Raw genomic sequence first — 17402 nt, 5'->3', positions numbered from 1 at the left:
ATAGTGATTGTGGCAGGAGCAAAGGAGGAAGTTAAGTCACATAGTATAAAAAGTGACAAAATCTGCATATAGAGTAGGTCGGAGTGCACACAGGTGAAGTGTGCCTATTGGGCTTTCTATTTCTTTTCAATCTATTAATTAAACAAGTTTTTTTTTCTTACCTTAACCTTCACTAAGAAACCACTTTCTGACAGAGCTCTAGACAAACTTCTCCCAACAGCAGTCAGGATGTTAAATGGTGAAACAAACACAAGACTTTGACCTGGGAGACCACTGTTTGTGTCCCATGTGAAACCAAAAGTCAAAGTTGACTTATTTTACCTGACATAGACAAGTAAATTGACATAATGTATGGAGCTAACATCACGTACATACTGTGAGGTAACTTGCTGCCTAATTTAAGTTACGTATGGCTCTGACTCATTCACTGGAGCGACGCTTCACAGATAGCCAGTCACTCAAAGCAGCCCGCTTTTAAATATGCATAACTTTAAGCCTTAAAAAAATATGAATGGTTGAGTTATACAGAAATTCAACCCACCGTGGGGATCTATGGGAATTGACTCAGTTTGGGAGCCAGCCTCAAGTGACCATTCAGAGAATCACATTTTTACGCACTCAGGTGTTGGTTTAATTTTTCAGCCCTGGAGTTTGCTGCTTGAGCTTACTAAGTAGTTTTGGTGCCTGACTGCAACCATTTCACAATGTTGACATGTTTGTGAAAGTGTGACCAAACTGCGACCATGTATATCTTTTTGGTATTCATTGACAACGACCTATAGAGAATATTAAGTTGACATAGTGCCGGGTTAGTTTTTGGGCAAGCAATAGTATTTAGACAAACTAATCATCTGCAATGACGTAGATCCATATGACTTGGCAGCGCAAGTCATATGGATCACAGACCCGGATGCTCTACTTTCACTCACATGCTCGGACACTGTAAACAATTGTATACCAAGTGTATACACTTTGGTAACAGAGATAACAGAGTGCGTAACTAACAGCGTAACAGGATGGCACCCCTGTCCCACAAGACATGGTGCAACTTCACAAACTCTATCCTGAAGTTCAGGTAGGAGGTTGTGTTGGTTATTGCTTTGCTGACATGAAAGCATCATCATTTTCATCTTTGTATCCTACATCACACTCTGAACAGATCTCGACCAAGTCATTGTAATTATCAGCCATAACCTGGATTCAAATTCTGTCTTTTTTCCAGCAGGCAGTCAGCTCGTGAAAAGGTTGACAGAAAGGGCTGTAACGTCTGGTGTTTGGCTCAGCGTTGGCTCACCAGGCCCGAGCTCATTCGGGAAGTACATTTCCTCTGCTGACGGGGCTCTCCTCAGGGTGCAGTCTGGTGTTGGGCAGTAGCAGTGCTCTCAGCGCTGTTGGAGCGATAAGTGGTCAGTGATGAGTGTTCGCCGGCGGCTTGTAAACAGGAAATGTTGATTCGCCCTCAGAGCTGAGTCAGGGAGGGTCCCCTGGGAGTATGTGGCTGTGTGTGTGTGTGTCGGAGGCAAGGTGACATGGTTTTGTTAACGCCCATTCTAGATGCTTGTAACTTTTGGCTTAAATTTATGATTTCCTTCTTCCTCTTTGGCTAATATGCAGCCAAAGGCATGATATTTATTTAGTCGCAATAACTTCACCCGCAATGTTTACAGGGATCTAAAGTGCTCACACTCATGACATACTTTGAGAAGTGTGCAGATATAAAGTGGTGACTTTCTCCTGCAGCCTGGAAGATATCCAAGTTTAGCAAAAAGGTCAGCTGTAATAAACAGTTCAGAGAATGTTTACATATATGAAAAACCAGAAACGCCGCTGTTCAAACACGCATCAGGCAGCCAGAACATTTAATCTGTAGTTGGGTTAAATGTGGAAACAGGAACTGAAAACACTTGCCATATGTGGATGAAAAAAAAAAGAAAGACTGTTTCCAATATCGCCTGCAGCAGTGGTACATGCGCAAATGAAGTAAAAGTGCTCATCAAATAATGGTCACTGTTATGCAAACAGTACTGCTGTTTTGAAGCCATACCAAATCCAGAGTGACTTCTCTCCCTGGCACTCTCTAATCTTTTTTATCTTCATCTAGCTGTGAACAGGAAATGCAGTTTATAAATAACTTGCTCAGTTCTCGCTAAGAGCAGAGAAGAGGCCTCCGGGTTCGCTGCAGTTATTGAGGACAGTTTGCCCATGACTGTTTCAAGTGTGCTGGAAAAGATAAGAAAGAAAGTTGAAACATGAATATTCAGTTCAGCAAAACTCTGATAAAGTTTTATGTTCAAAACACATTAAAGGGTCAAACAACAGATGCTGTAGAAAGGACTGAAGTGTAGGAGGAGGTGCTGTCTTCCCGGCCAAAACATCGACCAGCTGGCCAATAAGACAGAGACAGCGCCTGTGAAATGCTGCCGTCTCTGCTAACTCTGCCCAGCGCTGCTCCCTGAGGGTGTCACAGATGTCGGTGTTGGTGTGCCGTTTTTTTGGGGGGGGGTTTTTTTGGTTTTTCTTTTTTCCTAGAGACATGGAAACAAAACAGCACTGGCACCATATCATCCAAACACATTATTCTTTAAATTAAGTGTGAAAAAGACAACACTTTGCTTGCAGTTGTTGGAAGGTATACATGCAAGGTCAGTTGTTGGAAGGTATACATGCAAGGTCGCCCTTGAAGCATAATGACCAGCAGGACAGGGGCATTGAATTTGGGAGAACAGAGAAACTAAATACCAAGGGCCCAAAACAGATAGGGTCTACTTCTGCCTACAGTGTCAGACACAAGTCCTTTTTACACCGAGATTGTGCTATATAACCGCCTCTAAGTCCTCTCTTTACAGCGCCTTTGCACTTTTACACAGAATTAAACTATGGTGATCATGCTGTTCCAATGTGTGATTTTAGACAGCATGCCGGCATCACGGAAGCAAAAGAAGCATGATAGGCATGACTTTTAATGCATCAGCATCAGCCTCCAGTGTGACATTTGCGTCAGCAGTGATTTCTAAACAATAACAATGGCAATAACAGTAATTTGCTCATCTGGTTCTTTGGCGTTTCCGTAATTTGTGGACATTTATGGCCACTGTTCTTCTTTGAGCTAGCTGCTAACTGCTATCAGCTGCCTTTTAAAACTCCTGCAGTGGACGCACAACGCGCCGTCAAAACGTAACATCATTCCCACTCATAACACCCGTCACACATGTCAAGCCTGTTATGTCCATAATCCTGTTCTGCCAACTGTATAGACCTCGTTTCAGTGCTGTTGCTACTTCCATTGTTGGCTGGAAGTGAAGACAACTGTGTCCCCCCATTCCACTATTGTACCTTTAATACAGAAAGGCTGGACAATTTTTTTGTAGGCTACGTGCATGAAAGAGGCTGAATAAGTGGTGGAGGGGCCACTGACGCTGCATTGGAAACGACTTCTGATTTTCAGACAATGTGCAAGCAAGACGGTGCCTGTGGTACTTTTGAAAGAGCAAGACTATATATCTCACCTTTAAAAGTGTGTTTCGTGGTGTGCTGCGACTTCCTTTCCGTTTGTCACCTCAGCCTGAGCCAGGCCACCTGTCTGCCTGCTGTCTGGATTTTCTGTATAGGTTAACAAGAAAGATATCTTTTTGAAAATTAACTTGATTCACGACATGTAAAAGTTCAAACGGACCATCTAGATCAGTTCATCATACAACTGACATGACTGCCTGAAATACAAGGAGAATCAGATAATATTCAAATTAAATTGAGAAACTGAATTAATAAAGGAAAATGAAAAAGTTGAATAAAATAAAATAGGACATTGAGAAATGTTTGTTGTAAAAATATGGGACAGGGGATTGCATTTTTTAGGAATCACATTGTCTCTTTACTACCAACAGCCAAATCTAAGGATTTATCATCAGCTTTACAATGTCTTACATCCCCTAGTGAGGGTGGCTCTGACATTGTTATTAAATTCAAAAAATTACACCAGTGGAAGTTTCATTGCAAAGTGTTGTTGTTACCCGCCGCAAAGATGACAAAGGCCAGCCAACAAGCATGAAGGTGCAGAGACACACTGAAAACACAAGACAGTCTAAAAAAAAACCCCAACCCCCCCCAGAAAAAAGAAAACAATTCACAGTTAAATGTGGGCAGCAGTGGCAGCTGGCTGTTATCTACCTGGCTGAGGCTACAGACACCGATGGCTTAAGCCAACACAGTAGTAGTGTTACCGAACATGATGTTTTTTTTAGTTTACTCCTATATTTTAGTATTTTAGTATTACTGTAATTATTCTGCTAAAACATAAAAGTTTAAACAATGTTGACTTAAGTTGTTTGTTGCAGTTGTCCGTGTGATGTGACCTCACATCTGCCTCACCTATCGTGATCCACAGCACTGCAGCCCCTGACAGTACCTTGAACGTGTATTGTAATGGCAAATGACAGAAACTCCACTGGAATGGATAGGTGCCATCTTTGGTCTGCTGTCTAGGTATTTTTAAAGTCTATGCCAGGCCCCCAGGGAGTGTGCTGGGCTTTGAAGCCAATTTTTTGTAGTTGCCAAACAGTGGAATTGTGTTTGTTACGTAATGCCCTGTAGCCCACAAAGACTTTTTCCCATAGACTCTTTTGGCAAAAGAGACATCTGTAAATCAATGGATGATTTTTTTTTTTGACATCAAACCTTCCTAGGAAATGATATTAAAGAAAAACCATTGCGACAAAATATTTCTTTTTCAAATATTGGTAGACCACAGCAGGAAGGGATTAGTTAACATCAGCCAATGCAAAAATAAAAATGAAATAAAATACAAATTGGAATAATAATTTTAGCATTCAACTAGTATTTTTTTTTTTACTTTTCAATTTTTACTCTACTCCCAAAATGTGTTCCAACACACCTTCTCCTGCCATTTATAAGCCATTTATAAGCTTAAATTTCAGCCTCCTGAGTTACAGTTTGAATAAACACTGAGAGATCTTTTATTTTAAACACTGGTGTTATTTAGCCTTGCTCCTGCAGAGAAAAATGTCCCACATCAATCCGTAAAAATGGCAAGCAACACCATGCTGTATCTCTTGCTTGATACTGTATTATCATTTATGACTGGAAACGGGTTTCTAGTCATTTCAGCGGCCTTAAAAAACGGATTAAAGCAATTCAAGTAAACCTTATATCCTCTCTGTGTGCAACGACCTTTTCTTTTATTTTACGTCTCAAGGGTTCACTCTGGTAGAATACCACAAAGATAAGAAGCAAGCAATCCAATGTTCTAGCCTGGATCGGATTTTGTGACGTCTCAGTCACATCTGCTTGTAATCCCATCATGCTTTCTGAGAGAAAATCCCCTTTTTTCCTCCTCCACACAGCACCAGGTGGAATCTCTGAATAAGACGACTATAGCCAGCAAATGTCTCTGTCTTAATCCTTCTACATGCAGTAGTGACTGTAGGGATAAAAAGTGATCAATTAGGTAATGTATTGTAATTGTCATTGAACGGTTGTTGGCTTGATAAAGTAAACCGACAGAATACTTTAATTCAAGTGTTGTCTGTGCTTCTTTGTCTTTGTATTTGATTCAGCATGGCCCTGCATAAATGCGTGTGCATGTTGTAGTGGATCCGTGTGAGCCATCTGCTACGTCGCTGTAGCCATGGCTTTCCCATGCTGCACGCTGTGCTCTGTCAGGGCACATTGCCCCAGGGTTCAGGGACTTTGCCGTATCTAGGACCCTCTCAGTGGGACAAATTTAAAAATAGCTCACTGAGTTTGAACGCTAGCGTGGCACAATGAACCACAAAGGGATGCTGCAACACGTCTACATCATGCTGTGATGTCAAAACTCTGTGATGGCTCAGATAACAACACTTCCTGCTTGCCAATTTTACTTTAATATCAGTGGTTTTCTTTTTAAGAAAATGGCCAGTAATAAGCAGGGCTGTCTTCTTTGGGGTAGGCAGTTACTCTTCAGAGAAAGCACAGCATCATTTCAGAGGTTTTGTTTCAGATGATGCGCAAAGAAACTGAAGAGGAGATGGGATTTCATGGCTTGTAGTTGAGTCTTAAAGGTTTATTGCAGTGACAACAATGTCAGGTTATTAAAAATGCATTGCCTATTTCTTAAAGGGACAGTTTACTCCAAAATCAGAAATAGATATTTTTGATCTTACCTGTAGTGCTGTTTGTCAGTTTAGATTGTTTGGGTGTGAGTTGGACAGTGCTGGAGGTATCAGCTGTAGAGATGTCTGCCTTCTCTCCAGTATAACAGAACTCGATGGTACTTGGCTTGTGGTGCTCGACATTATTTGCTTTAGTTGCATGTCAGGGATCCAGTTCTTTTCCAAAGATGAATCTTTGGCAACTGGCCACTGTGGTACACAGAGTTTTTCAATTATATGGACTTTGCTTAGAGAAGTTTTAAAACCACTAAACAGACACCTCAAAAACAGGTTTACATGCACATATATCTTCAGTTGCCGCCAACTCTTGCGTCATCATGTGTACACTAATTTAGGAATATTAAGTGGAAGGATTTTGCTAATGTGTACCAAATTCTTGCAGACAAGGCTGTTAGAGTTCAGTGTGACGGATAAAATATGCCACTGATGTGTTGATTGACTCAAAGTGTGGGCACAGATGGTGTTACTGTGAACCTTCAGAAATACGGTCACGTCGAGATACTCTGTTAGTCTCCTCAAAGCCAAAGAAAGCTGCTGGAATCAGTGAATCCCTTCTGAGGTTTTATAAAAAGACACTAATTAGATTTTGAGCACTCAAGAGTAATCAAGCAATCAGCTCTCTTTTCTTTCAGAAACGTGTTAAGAAGTTGTAGTCCATGAAATGACACAGATAAACCATGTCAAAGGACATGGACACTGCCTTTCTATGACTCCATTCAGGGGACTGGCATTACGTTTTTGGTTTGTCCGTCCATCCCGTATTTGTAAATGCGATATCTCAAGAAAGCCTTGAGGGAATTTCGTCAAATTTGGCACAAACGCCCACCATCAGACACACATTCATACATTGGTGACCAAAGCTAAAATACAAGGTGTGACCTGCTTATTAGTTTAACATTCGTACACAACACACCAATGGAGCAATAATCGGCAGAAACCAGTATCCAGCCCAAGGATACTTTGTCAAGCAGACTAGAGGAGCAAGGGATTGAACTGCTGATCTGAATAGTGAAAAATCTAAGCCACAGATGCCCCCCCCAAATGTTGACTCCATGGCTACGGCCTTGCTGTGACCTTAAGTCTGTCCAGTTCTCATGAACATGATACTAGAGAGAATTTCTTCAAATTTGGCACAAATGTCCACTTTGACCCAACAATGATATGAATTTGGTGGCAAAGGTCATGGTTGCTGTGTCTCATTTTCGTGAACACTTTATCCCAAGAAGGCCCTTGGGAATTTCTTCAACTTTGGTACAAACATCTACTTGGACTCAAGAAAGAACTGATCAGATTTTGGTGGTCAAAGGTCACTGACATAATTTCACACATATTTTCTAATAAGATTTTATAAAGAAGTGATGAGATTTTTATATCCAAAAGGTCAAAGGTCAACTTCACTCTGATATCATCATGTTTTGCAAAAACACTTTTCTGGCAATTCTTTAATGTCATATTTTAGGAACAGAAGGGGAGACATTTGGTCAGATACTGAATTGGTGACACTAATCTTGGGTGCCAGCCTTGAAAGTGTGCTGATTGTATAGATCTTCTGTGCTGCCGCATTAAAAATGTGTGAAACGTCTATGTTTTAGAATAGCTCCCTTACAGAAAAATCTATATTTGAAGCCTTGTCTACTGTTATTGCTACATATGAGTCTGAACAGACATGCACGTAAACTGCAAATCGACTGGTTGGTGTAGGTATACAACCGCGTAGCGTGAATTCTGGTTTTCTTTTTCATGTTTCATTACACCACAGCACAAGGCATTAATTATATTTTTCCAACTGCCAAACATAGGGGGTCTTAATATTGTGACATTTAGCTGTCTCAGAAATGAATTAACAAGACTGTGAGCTGATTTGCTGTCAGAAACTCTCTCTCTGTAACACAGTGCTCGCTATTTAATCACTGACTGAATCACTTGTAACAGTATCATGTTCAGATTGAGTTTGAACCCAGTGTGCTCTGAATACAGGGCTTTGCATCTACTGAGCTGAACACTTTGTTGATGACAGAAGCAGATGTTTTGATATTTTCATAGCAAAGAATATGTTTCAAATCAGCATCAATGCTGTTTCATGGTCCTCTGGTCTGAATAATGAACTCCTGCTCTGAATTACTGTTTACGGCTCTCTTGGGATGTTTGTTCTTTGTTCATCATCACGTGGAAGCGCAGCAATCTCCTCCTAATAAACACGGTCCGGAAGAGAAACTATTGATTTTGTGACTGTGCTTTGATCTCCATTTCTCTTTCTCTTTGCAGCCTGAAAGCTCTGGTTTCGACAGGAGGGAAAAACGTGCAGGCGGCTTGTGACTGGTGAGAGCAACATGCACTTTTACTAACATGTTCTCCCACAGTTCTTAATGCACAACTGGAATGCAAACAAAACTCTAGTAATGGTAAACGTAGCACCTACTGTCCTAACCCTTAAGCATTGTATTGATGTGTCACTGTGCTATTACAACAGTACTGCCCTCTGCTGGACATCAGTAGTCCTCTCGTCTTCTTATCACCAACTCCCCCCTCATCACTCTGTGTCTTTTTGTCTGTCACTCCAGGCTCTTCTCTCACGTGGATGACCCGTTCTTGGATGACCCTCTGCCCAGAGAATATGTGTTATACCTGCGACCCAGTGGACCGCTGCTCCAGCAGCTCTCGCACTTCTGGCAGCAGTCTCGCCTCTCCTGTGGCAAGAACAAGGCACACAACATCTTCCCCCACATCACCCTCTGCCAATTCTTCATGGTCAGTTTTTATCAATATTCTGGCTGCTCAGCACATTGCTGGTTTCTAGCCATTGCACATCTTGATGACTTCCTTTTTTGTCGTTCCAGTGTGCTGACGGGAAGGTGGAGGCTCTGACTGATGCTCTCCAGACCACTGTGGCCAAGTGGAAGGGTCGGATACCGATGCCTCTACCGCTGGAGCTCTATACCTCCTCAACCTTTATTGGCCTCTTTGTGGAGGAGCAGATGGCAGATGTGCTGAAGAGTTTCGCTTCGGATTTTGCGACTGAAGCAGCAGCTAAAGCAGGTTTGAGACCCATTGTGTCTCTTTTTGAAGGAAATCACAGTGAACACAAATACGATCTTGTAGACAGAATGTACAGGGTTAAAGGAACAGTTCACCCCAAACTCAAATTGACATATTTGACCTCTTACCTATCGTGCTATCTATCAGTCGAGATTGTTTTTGTGTGAGTTGCAGAGTGTTGGAGATGTTGGCCATAGAGATGTCTGCCTTCTTGCTAATATAATGGAACTAGATGGCACTTTGCTTGTAGTGCTTAAAGCCCCCCCCCCCCAAAAAAAGAAAAAGAAATTACATTTGAGAAACTCAGCAGCAATGTCTCTTTCCAGAAATCATGACCAGTTACTCAAGGTAATCCACAAACCTTGTTGTGAGCAGGTTTATGCAGAAACTATTTTCTTTCTATGAAACTACACCCGCCAATCGTATCACCGAGCAGAAGGAAGCATGGATCTACTGTTAGCTCACATAGCACCACTGAGCTTGCTAACGTTACAGCTCAGCCGTGAAGGACACCTTTAATGTTTACATCTCGTGCTGTCACGAGCACGAGCCTCTCGTCCATGAGCAGATGCACCTCCTGTGGTTCAGTAGAAAGAAAATAGTTCCTACATATAACTGCTCACAACAAGGTCTGTGTATTTTCTTGAGAAACTGGTCATGATTTCTTGTAAGAGACGTTGCTGTTGATTTTCATAATATATATTTTTGGCATTTTGAGCACCATAAGCTGAGTGCCATCCGTTTCCATGATATTGGAGAAAAAACAGACATCACTTGGCAACTCACATAAAAACAATCTAGTTTTATAGATAGTGCTACAGGTAAGAGGAAAAATATGTATTTTTGATTTCAGGGTGGAACCAACATCAAATTAAAAACACAACATCATTGTCAAAAGAATATGTATATATCCATTTGCTGTACACACTTCTCCTCCTCCTTTGTCCAGATGTTCATGTTGAGCCTCATAAGAAACAACTTCACGTCACTTTGGCGTACCACTTCCAAGCCAGTCACCTTCCAATTTTAGAGAAGTTGGCCAAAACGGTGGACGTGTCTTCAGGGTGTGACTGGTTGGCTGTGCTCTTTTCCCGGGACATTCGGTTCGCTAATCATGAGGTTTGTTTTACTTCCTTTGGAAAAGAATACTTCTTAACATTTCTATTCAGTTAGATTTTTCTGACATTAAGGGCATAGAGTTAAAGAAATTCACTGTAATTGTAATTACCACTAAAACAATAAATGCAAGTTCTGCATGTTTATTCCACAAACCCTCTGTTTAATGACTGTTAACCATCTCCCCTCCTGTAGACACTGCAAGTCATGTACCCGTATGTGCCTCAGAACGACGATGAGCTTGAGTTGGTGCCGGGAGACTTCATCTTCATGTCTCCGGTGGAGCAGAGCAGTGCCAGTGAGGGCTGGGTGTACGGCACCTCGCTGGGCACGGGGCTGTCGGGCCTGCTGCCTGAGAACTACGTCAACCGCGCTGATGAGTCTGACACCTGGGTCGTCCATGGGTAATGCAGCAAGCACAACAGTGGCTGTTTCTTTCATTTAAAAAATCCATGACACATAAGGGAGCCGCAGTGGGAGGTCGTGGGACCGGGATTAGACCAATAAAATGCGCATACAGTACAATAACAGAAGCAGCAGATTATCACTGATTGCCCCTCAAAGCCACCCAGTCCCTTTTTGCACCCACTTCACAAAGACATCAGTGGGTGTTATCTCAACCTGACAATCCACAAATCCCTTCAATGTGCGTTTTGTGCAGTTTAAGCACAAATGCACACAAAGAAGAGGATGTTTCTAAGCTGTCGGGAGAGATTAAAGAAAAAGAAAAGACAATGAGTCATCTTCTGGGCTGTTTCTTGACTAACCCTTCGACTTGGTTTCTTCGCCCACATTACTATGTTACTTGAACAGGTTATGTTCCCTCCCTTCCTCCTTCCATTCATTCTTCTTACTCTATTCTTGCTTTCAAGACACCTAAAACACTTTTTTTCTTCTTGACTTTTAAATGTGTTTTACTTTTGCTTATTTCTGTTTCTCTATGGTGATATTTTGTGTGTTGTACACTGTATGTCTATAAAGTGCTGCAGGAGTGAGTCCTAAAATGCAGAAATGAGTTAGCATTTCTACTCTTCCAGTTTTCTTCTGAAAGTTAAGCTTTTTTAATGGGTTTTTGGATAGATGCCTGAAATAAGGTCCGGGGTTAACATAAGTTTTACAACATAAAATATGTCAGTAATACCCCACTTAAGAATTTTGAAGCTTATACATGTCCAAAAACAGTGGTTGCTAACAAGTGGCATAATAAGACTACAGAACGTCATCACGCTTACCATGGTTTTACACCCTTTTTGTGTTGGTGACGTTAAGTTATGCAATCATAGAACAATTTGTTTATAGCCCAACATTTGCTTTTTTCTTCTGTTGATTCCATTTTAGCTTCAAAAATCATAAAAGTGGTGTTTTTGTGAAGATAATTTTGCTCAACGAAATGTGTAATTATCATAAAAGTTTGTTTGCCACAGAGCTAATGGAAAAATCCTATAGGCTTTTTGACGAGGGAACCAAGGCAACAACTTACTTCAGCGTCTGCCTACAAAAAAAAAAGTCATCTCATTTGCTATGTGCTATGTTAAACTGAGTTCTCATTGTTTTTCTGGTTCTCAGGTCTCACTCTATGCTCACCTGTGCCTCTCCGTCGAACTCTGGCAGCACCATGGCTGGGTTATTGTTTGATGGACAGCTGAATGACAGTCTGCTTGACAGTCTCATGGATTCTCCTGGCCTCACTGGTCTCTGTCCTCCGATGCAGGTATAGAGCTCCTGTATTACATGACATTGGCTTGCAGAAAAGCACATGTATTGTTGGTTAAAGTGAAAGAACATCATGAACCTCACTGACTGTGTTAATGGCAAAGAGTGTACACTCTTCAGCAGGAACTCAAGCTTTAATGCTGCGCAAATCTTTAATACCTGAAAATTTAAACTGAGTCTTTTTCTCAGGTGTCAAGGCCAACCAATCAGTCCTCTTTGTCCAAGATGAGACTGTTTGTGTGTCGCCACGGGGAGAGGATGGATGTGGTATTTGGGAAACACTGGATCACTCAGTGCTTTGACTCCAAAGGTGAGCATGCAGGGACGATTTAAGGGATACTTACTGCCAGGGATACTGTCAATTTTCAACAAGATTTTTTATCATAACATTGTTGGAAGTGTGTGTAATTGACCTTTGTACATCTTACTAGTGTCCAGATCTCTCAGCTGCTCGAACTACAGATTGTATTTCTGTATTTTTGTGTGACTGCCACCCCAGATAAAAAGAGTATTGAAGCGGATCAAGAGAGTGAGAGAGACACGTGTCTCTTTTTATAAAACTCAGACCAAACTCCAATCAAACTGTAAAACTAGACAGTGCTGATCAAATTTGAACCAGCATTCTGTCAGCACACTGCTTAATTTCCAAATAAAATGTTTTCAGAAAGTATTTTAGTGCACTGTTTGGCTGTAATACCAGAATATATGAACAGGAAGTGGGCGGCACATTGTTTCCTGAATTGTTAAAATGGAGTCTGAGAAAACCAAGATCAAATGGTAAAACTAGGCAGTGCTGATAAAATATAAACCGAGATCCTGTTACTATGTTGCCTATTTCTTGCCAAAAATGTTTTCAGAAACCAATTGTTTAACTGTAATTTGTAGTTGTTGTTTTTTTTTTAACCCCATGAGCAAAAGCAAATGCCACAGCCCATTTTCACTGTTTGCTCTGGTTATGTAGCATTAATTTCAAAAGTATTTGCATCTTTCTGCTGCATGGTTTATAAAAAAAAAACATCTTCCAGCAATTTATAAATTACAAACTTATTCAGTGGCACATTTTTATACAGAATGACACTTATGAGTTTATTACTCTCTTCTTCTGTAAGATTCTCATTTGTGTTTTTTGTAGGCCGATACATTCGCTCTAATCTCAACATGCCATCCAGCCTGCCAGCTAGAAGCGGCGGTCACCGGGACTACGATAAAGATTGTCCAATTACTGTGTTTGGCTCCACTCAGGCTCGGCTTGTCGGTCAGTACATTTTGTGTACAGATTATTTTGATGAAAAGTTACTGCAGATTACTAAAGGAATCAGGCTCTGTAAGGATTGTTAAATACTATGGAAATTGTCTTTATTTTACAATTAAAATGCCTTAAATCACACTGCATTTTGGTGCATTTCAGGTGAAGCCCTGCTGGAAAGCCACACAACAATAGACTTTGTTTACTGCTCTCCTTCTCTTCGCTGCGTCCAGACTGCTCAGCACATCCTGCAGGGTAGGAGCTCATCAAAACTCTGACCACAGTCACAGACAAGTTGCACAGCATCTATTCAGGTTCTTCAACTGGCGTGTTGTGCATACATTTCAAAAAGTTACTGCTGCATGATATTGTTGGATTTTTGATGTGAGTTTTGGATCTGAAACCTTCAGTTTGGCTCGGATCTCAGTGGGATTTGTCTGGTTATATAAAGCTTTAATGAATTGCAACAAAACCTCCGTGGTGCCCTGGAGACATCATTAGGAAACAAAACGGATAGGAAAAGAAAAAGGTTTTAACAGGAGGTCTAACTTCTTTTCCCCATCGCTTGCTTTCCTTGAACACAGCAAAACACCTAATTAATGTTTCTTTCTAGAAATGTTTTCTTTTTTTTTCTTTGTCAAAAACATGTGACCAACACTCTTGTTATTCTTTTTGCACCAAGTCTTACACTTTACATAAAGATGTATCTATAGATAGACCAGATGTAGAGATATCTTCCTGTGAGACAGTTTCTCTTTGTTTTTCTCACTGTGTCAGGTCTCCAGCAGGAGGGAAAGACAAAAATCCGCGTGGAGCCTGGATTGTTTGAATGGACCAAGTGGGTTTCAGGCACATGTTTACCCGTCTGGATCCCCCCAGCTGAGCTGGCTGCTGCTAACCTGAGCGTGGACACAACATACAGGTACATAGCCACGCCACTGTGTAGTACCTATGCGCTTTTATATGTGGTTATGCAATTTACAATAATCTTTTTGATCTGTCCTTTTGTTTCTAGACCTCATATTCCCATAAGCAAGTTGGCGGTGTCAGAGAGCTATGACACGTACATCAGCAGGAGCTTCCAAGTAACCAGAGAGATCCTGGCAGAGGGCAAAAACCTGGGTAAAGTGGACTTTTAAACACACATTCAAGGCCAAATTGTTAAGAAGTAATCTGATCGGATTTTGGATCGGATCAGGTATTAACAATAGGTTTTTCAAAAGAAATCAAGGTTTCTGAAATCAGTTGAGATCACATAATCCAGTCTTGGTTCTGATCTGAATTAAAACATCACAGTTTTTTGTTCAAAACAGTTTCGCAGGATTGCGGTACCTTAAAAATCAGGATTATCCTAAAAGTGGATTTCAGTAACAAAATGTAATAAAACCGTTAAAAATGTAATTAATTTAGTTACTTAAGTTTACTTAATTTAGTACTTGATTTGTTTAACAGTTGCAGTAATAACGTAGATAACGTAGACAGTAGATCAATTATCAAGCCTGTCAGTACAGTGACATACAAAAAATAAAACAAAGGATTTTTTCCCCATAAAATGATCACCCAAATAGCTGTTAATATCACGCAAAAATCATTAATAGTTACAATCTCAAAGATCTCTCTTCTCATCCTCTATGGTGGCATCTTGGTTATAAGCGGTCACCGCACCCAATTCGTAATTCTGCAAATGCAAGGCCTTTCATCAAATGGCCATAGGCTCAATCATCGTTGTGTCTCCTCTTTAAAATGATTACTTAAATTCTTACTTTTATGTATCACTTTATATCAATTACAACGACACAGCCAAAAGTAGTTTCTAACAGTTGAATTCCCCGTGCTGTTTACTTAAAGTGACCCCCCAATGAACAGTCAACCTGTTGTTCTCTACATAACAAGTAGCTTCCAGTGTGATTTGTTGTCTCATTTAGAGCACTGGTTATGCTGATTTGTTAACCCTGAAGAGTTAGTATTTGGATCAGGGTGATCCAGTCCAATGTTGCTTTGAAAAACCTTCACAAAAGTAAAATTGATTAGCTGATCTTGAATAGCCAAACATGGGATTTTTAAATCCAGATCATTCTGATCCAAATTACATTTTTTGAACAACTGAGCCCATAGTTTCAAACTTATTCCCAACTTTGCTAAGCACCAAATGCTGGCAACGTTCACTGGCTACAATGCCCAGTTTCCTTTCACGATGATTACATTTTAATGCCATCGTATGTTTTCCTTCTAAATTTAATCTCTGGTGGCCACTGCATACTGAGCTTGAGCCAATGAAATCAAAACTAAACAATGCCTGAAACAAGCTTCTTCTTTGCATACCATACCATACATCGCACTTTGTTTTTAGCCTGCGGGCCTTCTGAAACACACTGTTTAATTTGGATGTTGTCCCAGTCTCCATATAAAAAGGACGAGTCAGAAAACCTGAACATTTCAAGCTGCATATCAACGAGAGTGCCCATGAACAGTATGGAAAGCTAATAGTGTCTGTGAAATGTGGTTATTTCTACCTCCTTCACACAGGAAACACGGTCCTGATTGTGGCCCATGCGTCCTCCCTGGAGGCCTGCACTCGCCAGATACAAGGCCTCAGCCCCCAAAACTCCAAGGACTTTGTCCAAGTTGTGCGAAAGGTCAGTTTGCTGCTCTGGTCATAACGCCTCTTTCATTCCTGTCCTCTCCTCATCTATGTGTCTTTGATAACATGCACATGTCTTCTCTTGGTGCAGATCCCTTACTTGGGTTTTTGCGCTTGTGAAGAACTGGGAGAGACCGGGGTGTGGCAGCTGGTCGACCCACCCATCCTGCCTCTGACACATGGACCCAATCACAGTTTCAACTGGAGGGAAATGCTAATGCAAGACTGAAGGATATGCTGTTTGGCTCTCTATCTTTTGGCAGCCCTGAACTGCTGACAAAAATATTTATTTTTAATCCACTCTGTTATGAATCCAGCCCAATTTACCAAAAAAAAGAACAAAACAAACACGTCTGGCTTCCATCAAAGACATCATGCAAAAAAAAAAAAAAAATGCATTCATAGCAAATGTATTTAGTTGCACTGCTCAGGAATGAGAAAATGCAGTTTGTGTGGAGATCACAGCAAACGTGAGCTACAGATTGGGCGGCAGTTTGCTGCGTTTCCTTCAACGTTCCACTCCTTTGCCCAAAATGTGGAGGTGCTACGAGAAATGTGGATATTTCTTGATGAATGATTTGCTGGTGAATCAGGTTTCATGCCACGAGAAGGTGTCATTGCGTCTGTGGCTCCTCCTCAGGCGGGGCGGTGATGACTTTGCTGCCTTCTCACACACTGTGACAAGAATTAGATGAGAGAGACTCGTACCACAGAAATATTTTTCCATGTGTCCGAAATTATTATTTAACTTGTAGCCAACGACCCTCCTGCGAAAAAGCACAAAAGAAATGTTGACAATCAGACAGGGGAGAACTGATCTTCATAGTTTCGGGTGCTGAGGTGGGTAGTTTATGATACCTGTTTTATTCCTGTAAATGTCATATCATTATATAATTCTAAGTTAACATTTATGTGCCCACATGATTCCTTTATCCTTCCTGTAATACTGTTTTAATTACCACCACAGGAGCGACCAAGTCAATACGACTTCAGAAAACGAACATAATGAAATACAGATTGCTTTTGGGTGCATTGACTAAAACTTGTTTATCATGACCCTGACATTCTTTGTAAGCCTGATAACCACACTGCTTTTCAAACACATTACACTGTTTTGGTTTTGTCAGATGTTTTAAGTGCTTCCTGCCTATACCAGTTATCTGTTGTATAACTCAGAGAATCTATTGATACTGAATGAATAAACCAAGGTTGTGGAGTAATGAGGGCCTATACGTATCAGCCTGTGTCAAATGTTGTGTAAAAACATAATTTCTTTACTTCAGTAACCACCGCTGTTGATTTTTGGTTCTGTCTTACACAAGCAGCAGTGCAGCTGCTTCTCTTGCTTAAAGAAAATGAACATGGTAGCAGACACTATTATGCACAGTTAACACTTTTAACACTGTCTGTCAGCAGTGTCAATGTCCTGTTGATGCTGAAAACATGCCTACCAAATATGTTTTAATTACTATAACTGTTT

General features: G+C 40.9%; 1 protein-coding gene across 1 annotated transcript in view; it reads left to right on the top strand.

The window, feature by feature from the left end:
* The window catches only part of ubash3ba (ubiquitin associated and SH3 domain containing Ba), a 28786-nt gene extending 11628 nt beyond the window's left edge, over window positions 1–17158 (top strand). Inside the window, exons 2-14 of the mRNA XM_042499165.1 lie at window positions 8436–8489; window positions 8732–8918; window positions 9008–9206; window positions 10156–10325; window positions 10518–10726; window positions 11889–12033; window positions 12225–12345; window positions 13168–13290; window positions 13444–13536; window positions 14059–14203; window positions 14297–14403; window positions 15808–15917; window positions 16014–17158. Of these exons, the coding sequence (XP_042355099.1) occupies window positions 8436–8489; window positions 8732–8918; window positions 9008–9206; window positions 10156–10325; window positions 10518–10726; window positions 11889–12033; window positions 12225–12345; window positions 13168–13290; window positions 13444–13536; window positions 14059–14203; window positions 14297–14403; window positions 15808–15917; window positions 16014–16151 (1801 nt within the window). The 3' untranslated portion in view covers window positions 16152–17158. The remainder of the gene's footprint in view (window positions 1–8435; window positions 8490–8731; window positions 8919–9007; window positions 9207–10155; window positions 10326–10517; window positions 10727–11888; window positions 12034–12224; window positions 12346–13167; window positions 13291–13443; window positions 13537–14058; window positions 14204–14296; window positions 14404–15807; window positions 15918–16013) is intronic.
* Window positions 17159–17402: the final 244 nt, after the last annotated feature.

The sequence above is a fragment of the Plectropomus leopardus genome, chromosome 13, assembly GCF_008729295.1.
Source record: "Plectropomus leopardus isolate mb chromosome 13, YSFRI_Pleo_2.0, whole genome shotgun sequence".
Classification (NCBI taxonomy): Eukaryota; Metazoa; Chordata; class Actinopteri; order Perciformes; family Serranidae; genus Plectropomus; species Plectropomus leopardus.
The sequence above is the reverse complement of the archived record's forward strand: the minus strand, read 5'-3'. Positions and strand labels throughout refer to the sequence as shown.